Here is a 14,629-nt window from a genome sequence, read left to right on the forward strand (position 1 = left end):
ATTGCAAGGTACAAATAAAAATGTATTTTGTTGCAGTTACTAATGATCTTTATGACCAAAGGAACTGTATTTGTGTTATTCTCAGTATATTACACCTAGCTTGGGGTCTCGTTTGATTTTTAAGATCATATTAAATGTTGTTGAGAAACACTATTGTCTGCAGTGAAGGAATAACACGATATTGTGAATGGTTCAGAATAATCAATTGTCTTTATTTTAAGATTACTGTTTGAGCGAAAAACATAATATACAGGATGTGCCTACAATTCAAATAGCAGGCAAGACATAAATCCAAAAGTCGCTGTAAAAGTTACAAATCAATCTTGAATAAATTATTAATAAATCAAAAGTATTAAATCAGTTTAGTGTGTTTGTTTTCTCCATAAAATGAACTGTCACTCCACTGCATATCTAGTAGTACTTAGGTTCTCTTTCTACTCTCTAGGTTTAAAGGCTTTGTATCCCATCACCCCTTCTGTGGAATTGCTCCTAACTGTGATTGTAATTTAATACAATACAGCTTCTGTGTCAGTTTTCTAGATATAGGACCTAGGGAGCATCATTGACTGTCAGTTCAGTGTCTTAGTTCCCGGTCACAATTGGCTGGACACTGGATATGTCTGTCTTTGCAGAGTTCCTTTGGGAGGATGCTTTTGCTTTCTGAGAGGAACTGTCCCTTTTGTAGTGACAATTCTCAGCCCAGGCATGCCTGAAAGGAGGAGAGATGGACTGCAGTGCATGGCTCTGGGTTGCACTCTTCCGCCGGCACACACATAATAGGGACTTGAGCTCAGAGCGGAAGTTCTCATTGAGCCAGCAGTAAATGAAGGGATTGTAGCAGGTGCTGCTCATAGCAAACCAGTGGAAAGCAAAGTACAGAGCATTGTTGCTGTGGATGGCCCTGCTGGAGAGGAGTACCAAGTAGCAGTTCAGTGGGAACCAGCAGACAGCAAAAACCACCACTACAACCATCAACATCTTCAGGGTCATCTTCTTCTTCCGCTGATGAGCGAAGTACTGCTCCATGGTGATATCCCCAATGGCATTCCTCAGCCAGAGCTTCTTGGCTACCATTGTGTATGTGATAGAGATCACAAGCAAGGGCAGGACATACAAGAGTACAAAAGTAGTCAAGTCCAGGTACTTCCAGAAGAGCTCAGCAGGAGGAGGGAAGCTGGGGAGACAGACCATTCGTATAGTTCTGTTCCTGGAGTAAAAAAGGAGAAAGCCCGTCATTTCTACGATCATAAGCATGTAGTGTGAAGGGGATAGGCCACTTACATCAGAACAGCCATACTGGGTCAGACCAAAGGTCCATCTGGCCCAGCATCTTGTCTTCCAACAATGACCAATGCCAGGTGCCCCCAGAGGAAATGAACAGAACAGATGATCCCTCCCTTGTTACCATTCCCAGCTGCTGACAAACACAGCCCAGGGAAACCATCCCTGCCCATCCTGACTAATAGCCATTGATGGACCTATCCTCCATGGATTTATTTAGCTCATTTTTTAACCCTGTTATAGTCTTGGACTTCACAACATCCTCTGGCAAGGAATTCCACATGTTGACTGTGCATTGTGTGAAGAAGTACTTCCTTTTGTTTGCTTTATACCTGCTATCTATTAATTTGTGTGATCCTTAGTTCTTGTATTATGGAAAGGAGTAATTAAGTCATCTGTACTCACTTTTCCCACACCATTCATGATTTTATAGACCTCTATCATATCATACCTTAGTCCTCTTTTCTAAGATGAAAAGTCCCAGTCTTATTAATCTCTCCTCGTACAACAGCCATTTCATATCCCTAATCATTTTTGTTGCCCTTTTCTGAACTTTTTCCAATGTCAAGATCTTTTTTTGAGATGAGGTGACCACATCTGCATGTGGGTGTACCATGGATTTATATAGTGGCAACAACATATTCTGTCTTATTCCCTATCCCTTTTTTAATTACTCTTAATATTCTGTTTGCTTTTTTGACTGTTGTGCACATTGAGTTTTTCAAACAATTATCCACAATGACTCCAAGATCTCTCGAGTGGTAATAGCTAATTTAGTCCCCATTGTATTATATGTATAGTTAGCATTATATTTTCCAATATGCATTACTTTGCAATTATCAGCATTAAAATTTATCTGCTATTCTGTTGCCCAGCCACCTAGTTTTGTGAGATCCTTTTGAAGCTCTTCACAGTCTGCCTTGATACAAAACTGCTCAAGATAGTTAAGTCCATCTGCAAATATTGCCACTTCACTGTTCAACATGTTCTTCAGATTATTTATGAATATATTGAATAGGACTGGTCCCAGTACGGACCTCGGGGGGACACTGCTATTACCTCTCTCCATTCTGAAAATGGACCATTTATTTGTACTCTTTGTTTCCTATCTTTTCACCAGTTATCAGTCCATCGGAGGACCTTCCCTCTCATCCCATGGCAGCTCACTTTGCTTTAGAGACTTTGGTAATGGACCTTATCAAAAGCTTTCTGGAAATCCAAGTACATTATATTCACTGGCTCCTCCTTGTCCACATGCCTGTTTGACCTCTCAAATAATTCTAGTAGATTGGTGAGGCATGATTCCCCTTTTCCAGAAACTTTGTTGACTGTCTCCAATAAATTATGTTCATCTGTATGTCTGACAATTATGTTCTTCACTATAGTTTCAACCAGTTTGCCAGGTACTGAAGTTAGACTTACTGGCCTGTCTTTTCTAGGTCATCTCTAGAGTCCTTTTTAAAAACTGGTGCCACGTTAGCTCTCCTCCAGTCATTTGGTACAGATGATGATTTAAAGGATAGGTTACAAACCATAGTTAGTAGTTCTGAAACTTCACATTTGAGCTCTTTCAGAACCCTTGAATAACTGCCATCAGGGGTAGCCTGTGAGCCTATGTGAGCTAGGCAGCTGCCTAGGGCACCGCTGGCCCGGGCACCCTATGATGACCTCATGGCCATTGATGGCCGTTAAAGCAGGGGCGCTGATTGCGCCTCCCCGCCTAGGGCACCAGCTGTTGCAGCTGGCCTCGGGCCGCTCCTGACTGCCATCTGGTCCTGGTGACTTATTGCTATTTAATTTATCAATTTATTCCAAAAAGAACCTCAATCTGAGACAGTTCTTCAGATTTGTCATCTAAAACCAGGCCTGAGCAAATACCCACTGCGGGCCGGATCTGGCCCACCAAGCCACAGATATGGCCTATGGATGTAGCGGGGAACCTCAGGCAGACTCCCTGCCTGCCCCCCTGAACACTGCTGAGAAATGGGGCTGTTGCAGGGCTCTGTTTGAACAGCGGTGAGCCCGGGGGAGAGAGGAAAAGGTTTGTGCACTGCTCCCACCCTCAGCACAATCCCGTTAGCCAGTTTCCAGTTTCTGTCAACAGGCAGCTTGGGATGAATCTCCCTTACCCCTCCCCCAACCTCCCTGGCTCATAGTTGTTCAAAACCGAAATGGCCAGTGTGGGGGTGGGGCAGGGCAGGCAGAGATGCTGCTTGAGAAGGGTCAGGGCTGGGAGTCAAGCAGGTAGGACTTCCAACCAGAGCCTGCCTCTGACACCCAAACCCTCTGCCCCCCATTCCCTCCCAGATCCTGTACCCCAAACTCCTGCCCCAGGTCACAACCCAAACCTCCACTCTTCAATCCACTGCCCTAACTCACAACCTCTTCCTGCCCTAGGTCACAGCCCAAACCCCTCCACCTCCCTCATACACCCTAGTCCCCTAACCCAGGTCACAATGGCCTCCTTCATCCAAACTCCATCCCAGACCCTGCACCTCTTCCACTAATATGGAAGAGCATGATCCATGACCACTTTCCAAATTCTTGGAGTGGCCCCCCATCAAAAATTATTGCCCACCCCTGCCTAAAAAGAATGGCTCAGATATGGGAATCTCCCTCACATTCTCAGATTGATGCAAAGAATCTCTATGAATTATTTGCAATGACCTTATCATCCTTGAGTGTTTCTTTAACATCTCAAATGTGGCCCCACTGGCTGTTTAGCAGGCTTCCAACTTCTGATGCACTTAATTTTTTTTCTGCTATTACTTTTTGAGTATGGTAAACAGAGGAATTGATTCACATATATGGATGAGTGCCTCTTTAAGTGAACAATTTCAACTTGAATTTGACTGAATGTAGATTTTATTTACTTTTTGGGAAAAAAACCCCAAACTAAGCTTTGATTAAAGCATCACAGAAATAAACAAAAACCTTATTCCAATTTACACCTGTCAATTCCAATGGAAACAGTTAAAATAAATGTCCTTCTGCAGTGGCTAATGCATTGAGAAAATGAAGATAAAACTGGCTAATGAAGATAAAAGTGACTTGTGACAGGGCGTTCGCCCTGCACTGGCCCTTTAAGGGCAAACCCCAGCCTGAAGCAGGGCTGGGGAGTTTAGCCCCAGCTGGGGCTGCATTAGGGGATGAGGGCCCAGCTGGGGGCTATATAAGAACCTGGGCAGCGGCTCCCATGGGAAAGGCCAGTGAGGGCCTGGCTGCTGGGGAAGCAGGAGGCTCCCTGGAGCTAGAGCAGGGCTGGCGAGGCGAGGCGAGGCGAGGCGAGGCAAGGCGAGGCGAGGCTAGGGGAGCTCTAGCCAAACAAACCCCCCAGACTGCAGGGTTCTGCATTACGGCCTGGTGGAGTAACAACAACTCCCGGAAGGGAGGCTCAGAGACGGACTTGGGCACTGCCGGAGGGCAGTGTGGTGAAGAGGACGACGTGGCCTGGAGGAAAGAGGGGAAGCCCCACCAGAGGGAAGGTACTCTGCCAGCAGAAGGAGCTGATTCCGGACGCAGATGGCAGACCCCTGCTACGGTGGTGAGTGAACCCCCTCACATGACTCCTTTGCTTTTCACTGAAAATTGCAGAGAAAGTCAAAGAAGATGCATTCTGCCTGAAATAAAAGCTTTTCAAGTTGTCAATTTTCAGCTAATTTTACTTGCAGAAGAAAATAAATGTGTTTATAATTTATGGTTGTTAAATTCAGGGAGTTTCTTAAAAACATACAAACAAACAAAACACTTGTTTATACATCTTACCCGATATAAAATCTTGCTAGATTCTGGTAGATTGCATGGGGCAAAGAGAAGCAGCTGGCCATAACCCAGATTATAATGATGCAAATTCCTCCTTTAGCTATTGACATCCGGGGTTTCAAAGGGTGCATTATAACCTATGGAGGACAAATAATTTGAGGATGTTAAATCTGCTTATAGCAGGCTTTAAAAAGACTCAATTGAACCCTTCTAAAATGTTAATAACAGGGTTAAGTGTTAAAAAATATACATTAATTTTGAAAAGCGAAGTATCACATTAGGAACTGGACATGTCTCTCCCACCCCCGTTCCTGAATTTAGAAGCAGCTAGCAAACATGTTCACAATGACAACAGACCAAGTCAGCACCAATTACTATGGGAACAAATCGGGCTTTAGCTATAAATTATAGCAATGTAACTTAGCCAAGTAACAATGATGCCCACAATGGCATTCAATAGATGTGAAAGGGACTTATACTGATTCGATGACTGTGGGACCAATTTTAGTGCCTGGCTAAGGTGGGTACAACTCCCATTGAAGCCTACCACAAGGAGTCCTATAGCACCTTAATGGCTAACAAATGTATCTGGGCACAAGCCTTCAAGGGCTGGAACACATTTCATCAGATGAACCTGACAGTGCAGATTCCACCCCACAAAAGCTTATGCCAAATAAATGTCACCCTGGCACTCGCTGCGGTGGTGGCGAAGCTGGAGCAACCCGGCAGCCTGCTCTACTCTACCCTGCAGCCCTCTCTCGGCCTGCAGCGCTCTGCTTCAGTGTGGTGGTGGGAAGTGGAGTGTCCTGGTTCTGCTGCTGCGGCGGAGCACAATGGGCTGGGAGATAGGCAGCAGGTCAAGGCAGAGCAGGCTTCCAGGTTATTCCAGCTTCTGCTACTGCCACAGTGGGGGAGGGAGCTGACCCTGCTGCTGCCCTGTGCCAGAAGAGACAGCTCTGAGCAAGCGTGACTTTAGGTCATGATTCACTTCACTTCTCTGGGCCTCACTATTCCCCATCTATGAAGCAGGAATGATAATATCTGCTTCATGGAGCTTTGGAGAAGGGTATTTAGGGTGTACAGTGCCTAGAAATATAAATTGCTATATAAATACATATTACTGGAATGAAAGCTTGCAACGCCCACCCACAAACACAGCTTCAGAGACCAGCAATGATGACCTTGGAGCATCACACTGTATGGATTATTATGGTACCAACTAATGATGGAAAACGCCTATTTAAATAATCCCAGCCATCTCTTAGCTAATGAAACTTTCTTCTCTCCACTATTTACCTGAGTGCTTTCTTCAATTATGGTATCAAGTCTCAAGTGATAACAGGGCTCCTATCACTTCTTTTGAACATCTGCTCCAGGCTCTGATACATCCCAAGATTGAAAAATAAACTAATTTCAGGAAAAGATTTTTCTTTATTCAGTTGCATCTTCTTACTCCTAGATATATCCCAATAGACTTTGTTAAACAATTTCATTCATGAGCTGTTTAAATCGTTTCAATATTAGAGCGTTATCATGTTCTCCCTTAATTAAACTAATATTTACAAGTTGCTAGCAAACCTTTGCAGACTAAGGCTGTGTCTACACTGCAGGGCTTAACTCAAAAAAGCTATGCAAATTGAGCTACATCAATTGCGTATCTCATTTCAAAATACCTTATTTCAAAATAGGGAACATCTACACATCACTTATTTTTAAATAGAGCGCTCTTCCTCCGACTTCCCTTATTCCTCGTACAATGAAGGTTACAGGAGTTGGAGTAAGAAGTCCTCCAGCTTGTCAAAATATTGTCACTATTTCAAAAAAACTGCCTGCTGTGTAGATGCGGACTAAGTTATTTTGGAATAGCGCTAGTTATTCGAAATAGTGTTGCAGTATAGACGTACCCTAAGGCACTGGCTCTTATTTCTCCAAACATTTGCAATTTCTGATCATGCAATATACAAAATATATTTGAAAACATCTTTCCTACAGGGCAGAAACTTCTGGTGTCTGAATGGATGAATTTATTAAACATTAGCAGTTAAAAAAATTCCAGCAATTACTTTGATTTTTTTCATAGCAGCAGGCATACCTGAATGAGAATCTGAGCTCTTAGCAGGGTCCATCATTCTTTTGGAACTTTGTCTAACTGTAACATTTGTCAAGTGATATTTTGTTGCAGTAATAGCTGTTAATATTAATTCCAGCTGTGTTGGAGACATGGGCAATCCACATCTAAGTGCACTCTCATGCAATTTATTATCCCACTGCACAATATTTAGGGTTAGAAACAACAGACTGGATTCGGTCAAATGCTAAATGATATCATCCATGGAAAGGGATGGCTGATGAAACAAAACTGAGGACTTTTTTTTCACTTCAATATTTGCAGGTAACAACAACTTTGTAGGGGAAAAAATGTGCCCAACTTCAGCTGAATATAGAGGAAAATGGTACAGTTCTCCATTTTGCCAACTCCACACATCTAAAAATCATGAGTCAGCCCACAAAATGTCATGAGTGGCTTAAAAAGCATGAATTATTTTTAAACAAGTTTTTAAATTATTTTTTCTATTTTAATTTGCTTTCTGGATTTTGATCCTTTAAATTATCCTCAGCTCATGTTTTTAAGCTTTTCCCCAAAACCTTAATGCCTAGAACTTTTTTTTTTTTAATGAAAGCCTGAAATGCTCATGAAATGAAAAGGTACCAGGTTGTTCTCTGTAGGGAGAACAACCACCATTGAATTTGGTAAGATATCCCTACATTTGCTAGAGTTTAAATTCAGGGTTGTTATGTGATGCATACCTGGTGACGATCCAGTGCAATGGCTGCAAGTGTAAGCACAGAAACATGGACAGAACAGTACTGGACAAATCGGCTTATGTGACACATCAGTCTCCCAAAGACCCAGGTACTGCTTACAAATCGCACCTGAAAAGCAGACAGTATTTGAACACACAGGGTATGTCAAATGCAAATTAAAACAACAGGCCTTCTAGAAATGTTACCTCCACAATTATTGTGAGGATTAAGTAGTTTTGTTGATGTACCATTTTTTTGCAGAAATGTAAACTGAAGGCACAAGGTGGATCAGAAGGAGAGGGGAAAACCAGCAAACAAACTAATCTGTCACAGCCTTGCTTGAGCAGCAGCTGTGCTGTTAATATATGAAATCACTGGAGTTACATTATTTTAACCAAGAGTTTTTCTTCACTATCAGTGGGATCCACGGAGCAGCAATCAAACCAGCAGGGGTCAATTTATGGAGTTTAGTCTAGGGGCAGTTTAGTCTAGGTGCAATAAATTGACCACTGATCACACTTGTCTACTCCAGTATTCCACCTCACTGAGGCTATGGCTACACTGCCAGGGGGTTTTTGCAAGCAGATATGCAAATCACAATCTCATTTGCATATTTTCTTCCGATTCTTTTTGCAGAAGAGGTTTTTCTGATATTTGCCCCCATCTACATAGGGCCAAATGTCAGAAAAAAACCCTTTCACAAGACCCCTTTATTCCTTGTAAATCAAGGTTTACAGGGTCTCACAAAAGAGGTTTTTTTCCGACATTGGGCCAAATATCGGAAAAACCTCTTCCTCAAAAAGAATTGGAAGAAGATATGCAAATCACTTGCATCTGCATATCTTCTTCCAAAAAAATCCAATAGTGTAGCCGTAGCCTGAGACGTGAAAGAGGAAATGATAGGACAGAGTCTCCTGTTGATGCACTGCAGTGAAGACACTGCAGTAGGTAGATCTAAGTAAGTCAACTTCAGATATGCTATTCACACAACTTCAGCTATGTGAACTTAGATCAATCTCCGCCAGTAGTGTAGACCTGCTCCAAGAAGAGAATTGGGCCCTCTCAGAGAAGAAAGCAGCTATAACACTGATTGTCTTCCTCACTAATTTTAATATTGCACTTCTTATTGTGGATTATTTTAGACAGCATGTGGATGCTATGTGGGATGTGCATGTTTTGAAAATGGCATCCCAAACTGTCATGGAAAAGTAGACCATGAAGCCTCTTATTACTATTCCCAATAAGGGGTTTTTTTTGTTGGTGTTTTAGCAACAACTGTGCCGTTCACGTTATCACAACCCTATGCTTCTTCATACCTGGTGCAAAGTCAATGTAAGAAATTTTTTTGTGGGTGAAGGGTAATTATAATTATTAGTTTCCAGCAATGACCCAAATATGCTTGATGCTGTACAGACATGAAAGAAGGCAACATTCTTCCCTTGCAGAGTATACACATTAATCAAAAAAGTAGGACAAGTAGCATGAAAGAAAAGGTAAATTCAGACTGAATAATGGAATGCTTTTTTTTTTTTTTTTTTTGATACTGAGATTACTAGACTGTGAATGTTGGCAGGGAAATGGGCAAAGCTTTATTATGTGGTATATATAAAGACGACTAGGCAAAGGTTTCCAAAATATAAAGAAGGGGAAATTATGTATTATGTTGCATGTATTAGCATGCAACAGACTCTTCCCTCTCATTCTATTCTCTTTTTGCCTCTGATGTTATGCAAACAAAGGCAATCTAATCCCAGAGCTAATAAATCCAATCACATCAAAACCAGGAGATGAGGGCTCATATTCCCCCAGTATGGGAAGACTACAATGGTAGTCTCTGAGGTAGCCCTACTTTGGCACAAACCCAGAAGTTCCCTCTGAACCTGTTCATTAGGGACCTTAAGGACAGATACTGTTTATTCAGCTTCCATAGTAAACTGCCCCCTGAGTGTCCTTCCCCCTACAAAATGTTCCCCTCTTCTTAGTCCTCAGATGAACAGTTGGAGTAAGACACCTGTGTCTCCCCAGGAATCCTGGAAGAAAGTCAGATTCACACTTCACATCCTTATCCATGCCTCACTGGCTTTCTGTTAGTTGAAATGGGACGCATCGACTGCCAAACGGTGCTCGCTCCAGCAAGAGAGAGTGTGTGAGAGAGAAAGTGAGATACTCAACGTGTGGAGTCGAACAAGATGGACAGACTCCTGTGTGACACAGGGAGTGGGCTGAAGTAAAGGAGCAAAGCATGGTCCTTACTTGAGCAAGCAAAACTGTGATATTTATTTTATTTCCTTGATAATACAGAAGATAAGGAAAGCGAAGAAAAAGAAGCAGGCTCTGTTCTGGCATTAATTGCATACCCCCATCACAAAGGAAATCCAGCATCCCTCCCAGATGAGGGATGCCAATGCTCCAGGATTGTTCTAAAGCAGGAGTGGGCAAATTCCAGCCCATGGGCTGGATCCGGTCCACAGAGTTAGTCCCTGGCAGGTCTCCACCCTTATATTTTCCTGCACCTCTGCGGGTATCAGGTGATCACAGCTTTCATTGGCTGCGGATTGCTGTTCATGGCCAATGAGAATGTCAGAAAGCGGTGTCCCAGTCCACGCCACTTCTTGCTGCTTCCATTGGCTGGGAATGGCAATCTGTGGCCAACAAGAGTTGCAGTTGCCCGATATGTGCAGAAGCACAATTAAATATAGCAGTGGTGGCCTGCCAGAGACTAGCCCTTGCAGGCTACTGCTTTTTTTATTGCCCACCCCTATCCAAGAGCCTCCAGGAACAGAAGATAAATCTTTAATTAAAGATTTGTCATGTCATGAAATCTCCAGGAATTCATCCACCCAAGTAGGCAACCCTATGGCAGATTAGAAATATAAAGGGTTAACCAGTTACCCCTAAGCATAACCATTACCAGGTGATGTTATAGGTAACCAGTTAATTGGCAGCCTGGCTGGGCTGGAGCAGCCCTCTGCCTAGTGTGGGCTATCCAGACCCCAGTTGAAAGATTAAAATTATATGGTGTAATTACTGGTTAACATGTTAAGGGATATTTACATCCCGGTGGCAGAGTCAGAATCACTCACACACAGAAGGTGCTGGAACAATTTGTACAGTGGGGGTGCTGAGAGCCACTGAACTAAATGGGTAAATCCTGTATCTAAGGGAAGCGTTCCAAGTTAACCCTGCAAAGTTACCCTCCCGCCCCCTGGCAGGACAGTCTCTGTGGCGCTGTCCTTGGCAGCGGGGCTGCGCGCTAAGGGCCTGACCCTGGCAGAGCGGGCGGCAGTCCCTCCCTGCCAGAGGGGGGCAGCGACCCAGGCAGGGGGAGACGCCGGGAGCCGGGGGGCGCCGCTTACCAGGGTGAAGGGCGTGTTCAGCAGGGTGATCATGATGTCCGCGATGGCCAGGTTGACGATGAAGAGGCTGGTGGCCGAGTGCATCCTCCTGTTCTTGATCACCACGTGGCAGACCAGGATGTTGCCGAAGAGCGAGATGCCGATGATCACCGAATAGGCCACGATGAGCAGCGCCTGCACCGTCCGGCTCTGCGACTCCCCTTCGTAGCGGGTGCTCCTGTCAAAGTCCCCCATGTCGTCCAGGTCCAAGTCGCCGCGGAAGAAGGCGGAGCGGTTGGAGAAGCCGTAGAGGGCCGAGAAGAAGTCGGTGCCATTGCGGTCCCGCGCCCGGCGGTAGGGCTTGGCGATGTACTGCAAGGGGAACCACACGTGCTTGTGCATGGCGTCGAGGCAAGGGCCAGGTCCCCGACGGGCTGCAGAGGTTTCCCTCCTGCTCCCTCCTCCGCTAGGCGGGGCAGCTCGGAGATGGGAGCCGGGGAGCGGACCCGGCTTGCATGCTGGCTCTGCTTTCACTGCTGTTCCCGGCCACTTCGTCCGGGGCTTAGGCGCTCCGCTGTTCTGCGTCCAGCCGGGCTGTGTCGGGCTCTTGTCCGCTTCTTTCCCACAAACTGCCCGGGCAAGTTTTTCTCTTGCTTTTTCACATCCTAGCCCGCTCGCCTGCCGCCGTTCGCTCTCCCGGGCTGCTGCTTACACGTCTGCCCGGGGGAAGGACCCATATCCCCTCCGGGGCCCCGCCTCCTTCAGTCCTTGCAAGCGTCCCCCTGCTCCGCACCGGCGGCATCTGGCGTGGACTGGGGCTGGGTGGCCCCGGCTTTTCCTGTTATATGCAGCGAGCTGGATGACATGCTGCACTGGCGATAGCCAATGGGGGCCGTCTCCCTGCTGGCGGATTGCAGCCCCCGAGGCGGCCGTGGCGGAGCGCGACAACTGGCGGGACAGCTGCAGACTAGCGGGAGCGTGGTTTCCTCACACTCCTTGTCCCCTCCTCCTCCTGTCCCTGGATGCACAGCCCCCCGCAGGAGGGGAAGCGACTCGCCCGACTGCGCCCCGAGTTCGTGCCCGACCCTGCCCTCGCCCCCTCTGAGCTGCCCGGCGCCTGCCGAGTAAGAACCTCGGAGGGCCAACAGAACGCAGCTGGGCTCAATGAGGAAAACTCCTGGTTTGAATTTATTTTCTCCCGGGACAGAAGCAAAACCAAGGGGTTTCCCCCCCGCGCCCACCCTACCCTGGACAGAGGGCCTGCCCTCCTCCCCAGCATTGGGCCGCGTTGGAGTTGGTCATGTGGCGTGTAATAAGTGTCTTACCTGGTAAGTCGTCCTCTTCTCTTCCCCAGCCCCTGCCTCTGCCCCATACACATACACCTGGGTCTCAAACGCACAGGGATGTAGTTGTATTTTCCCGGGTACTAATTCTGTGCTGTTCTCTGTCTGTGGATGCTGCTTTAAAAAAAAAAACACCACCTGTGGCAAAGGGGTTATAACTTTGTAAACATACAGTTATCAGCTGTTTGATGGTAGAACCTAGAGGTCTCAGTCAAGGGTCAAGCCCCACTGGCTAGAAGCCCTACACATAGTAATTAAGGGGAAAAACCCTCACTCCCAAAGAGTTTACAGTCCAGGCATATGATGAGTGATACAGCAAGAAGCAGGAGAGAGGACAAGATAGCAGTGCATCTGTCATGTTGAGTAAAAGGGGCAGTAGTCAAGGCACGCCCACTGCCAAGCCAGCCTTTATGGGCATCCCAGCAAAGAGAATTTTTCAGATGGGATCTTAAGGGTAAGGGACAGATTTCATGAGATGTGTCTCAAAAGTTTTAAGAGAAGCGCATGAAGGTGTTTGTGCGAAATAAGTAGTAATAGGTGACAAAAGCTGGCTTGGTTGGCAGAACGGAGGTGGAAGCTGACAGTTTACACGTAAGATGAAGCACAACTGTGAAGGTTATTCTAGTGGCTTGTTTGTGATGTGGCAGACAAAGGGATCGAGGCATGCAATGGTGTGGTGGGTGAGGCAGAGTGAGAGTGATGGACTAAGATGATCTGAATAGTAACATTTGACATTGATTTGAGGTGGACAAGATTGTATTTGTTAAGGCCAGAAAGGAGGAGATGTCAGTTATCAAAACACAAGATGATGAGAGCATGAAGAATAATTTTAGTCGTGTGGATTGAGAGCAAACTGAATATTAGAGATGTTACATAGGAAGAAGTGGCAAGATTTAGACATGGTTTGGATATTTGGATCTAGAGTGAGGGCTGACTCAAACATTACACATATATTATAGACTGAATAACTGGGAAAATGGTGACGTGGGCCACAATGACTGAGCAAGGAGGGATTTGAGAGAAAAGATTAAAAGTTCACTTGGGCAGCAGGAAATCATAGGGAGACAACACAGGCCCAGATTTTAGTTTGGATAGACAGAAACAGGTCTGGAGTAGAGAGGCAGATCTGTGAGCAGTCAGCATAAAGATGATAATCTCAGGCGTGTTCTTGAATAAGTTCTCCTTGATGGTAGGCTGCAAAGTGGGGGAAAGAGCCAGGCCAAAGATGAATGCTTATGTGCCCCCTTTGGAAGGCTACAAAGTGAATGAGGAGGACCCACCAAATGAAACACTAAAACAGCTACTAGAAACACAAGAGGAGAATCTGGAGAGATGTAATTACAAAAGCCAAGAGGATCATATTTCAAGAAGAGGTGTAGTCATTGGTGGTGCATGAAGGAGAAGAAGTGGGGTTTCCCAGATGAGAAACTCAGCCAAAAGAAGCAAGAAAGCAGACCAGGGATAGGAGGGCAAGGAGGTAAAAATTTATCTGTACAAAGTTGTGAACTGTACTGCCACCCACCTTGTATCAGAGATTCTTCAATTCATCTCTTGACTGGAAAGTTTCTCTGTATCAGCAGGGACCTGTTATGTGAAAAGGAGGAGTGGACCAGTTAAAACTCCTGATTCTTATTTGCCAGACAATGATTCTACAGAGGACCACAGTACAGAGCTACATACAATTTGGAACTGTACAATACTATTAATATTTGTTTTGTTTCCCTTTGAGAGTGGAAGTATGAGTGCATGCCCTCACAGCTACACGCTGGGAACAGAAACCTTACATCTCCCCGCCTCCTATCACCAAGAGTCACTGGCCCCTGCCAGAACTGCAGCAGCAGTGTGGAGCTTAAGTAGAAGGAGGCTGATCTGAGATTATTACCTTTTCTAGAGTAATGGACATAGCAATGAGCTAAACTGAGTCTCCTCTTTCTCCCACTAATTATAAGACAGGCACTAACTTTCTACTGGTGGGATGTTTAACTCCTGCTTTTTGCCCCAGGCCCTGCTCCCACTCCAACCCTTCCCCTAAGGCTTCCCCTCTATCCTGTCTTTCCACCCTTCCCCCCAGTGACTCCTGTTTGCCTCGGAACAGCTGATCTG

General features: G+C 45.4%; 1 protein-coding gene across 1 annotated transcript; it reads right to left on the reverse strand.

Annotated features, from left to right (window-relative positions):
- Positions 1-201: 201 nt before the first annotated feature.
- LOC102461201 (G-protein coupled receptor 83-like) lies at positions 202-12,475 on the reverse strand. Its single transcript, XM_075940822.1, has 4 exons — positions 11,205-12,475; positions 7,852-7,977; positions 5,047-5,180; positions 202-1,207 (listed from the first exon to the last, which is right to left on the reverse strand). The coding sequence occupies exons 1-4, from the start codon at positions 11,583-11,585 to the stop codon at positions 583-585; spliced, it is 1,266 nt and encodes a 421-aa protein (XP_075796937.1). The 5' UTR covers positions 11,586-12,475; the 3' UTR covers positions 202-582.
- Positions 12,476-14,629: the final 2,154 nt, after the last annotated feature.

Source organism: Pelodiscus sinensis, chromosome 13, assembly GCF_049634645.1.
Source record: "Pelodiscus sinensis isolate JC-2024 chromosome 13, ASM4963464v1, whole genome shotgun sequence".
Taxonomy (NCBI): Eukaryota; Metazoa; Chordata; order Testudines; family Trionychidae; genus Pelodiscus; species Pelodiscus sinensis.

Bases quoted from the DNA above. Each gene is read 5' to 3' on its own strand.
- LOC102461201 (XM_075940822.1), bottom strand. From the start codon at position 11,585: ATGCACAAGCACGTGTGGTTCCCCTTGCAGTACATCGCCAAGCCCTAC. The intron at 5,181-7,851 runs GTATGCATCACA...TGTCCTCCATAG, and splicing joins TTGCACTGGATCGTCACCAG to GTTATAATGCACCCTTTGAA. The intron at 1,208-5,046 runs GTAAGATGTATA...TTTTTACTCCAG, and splicing joins CTAGCAAGATTTTATATCGG to GAACAGAACTATACGAATGG.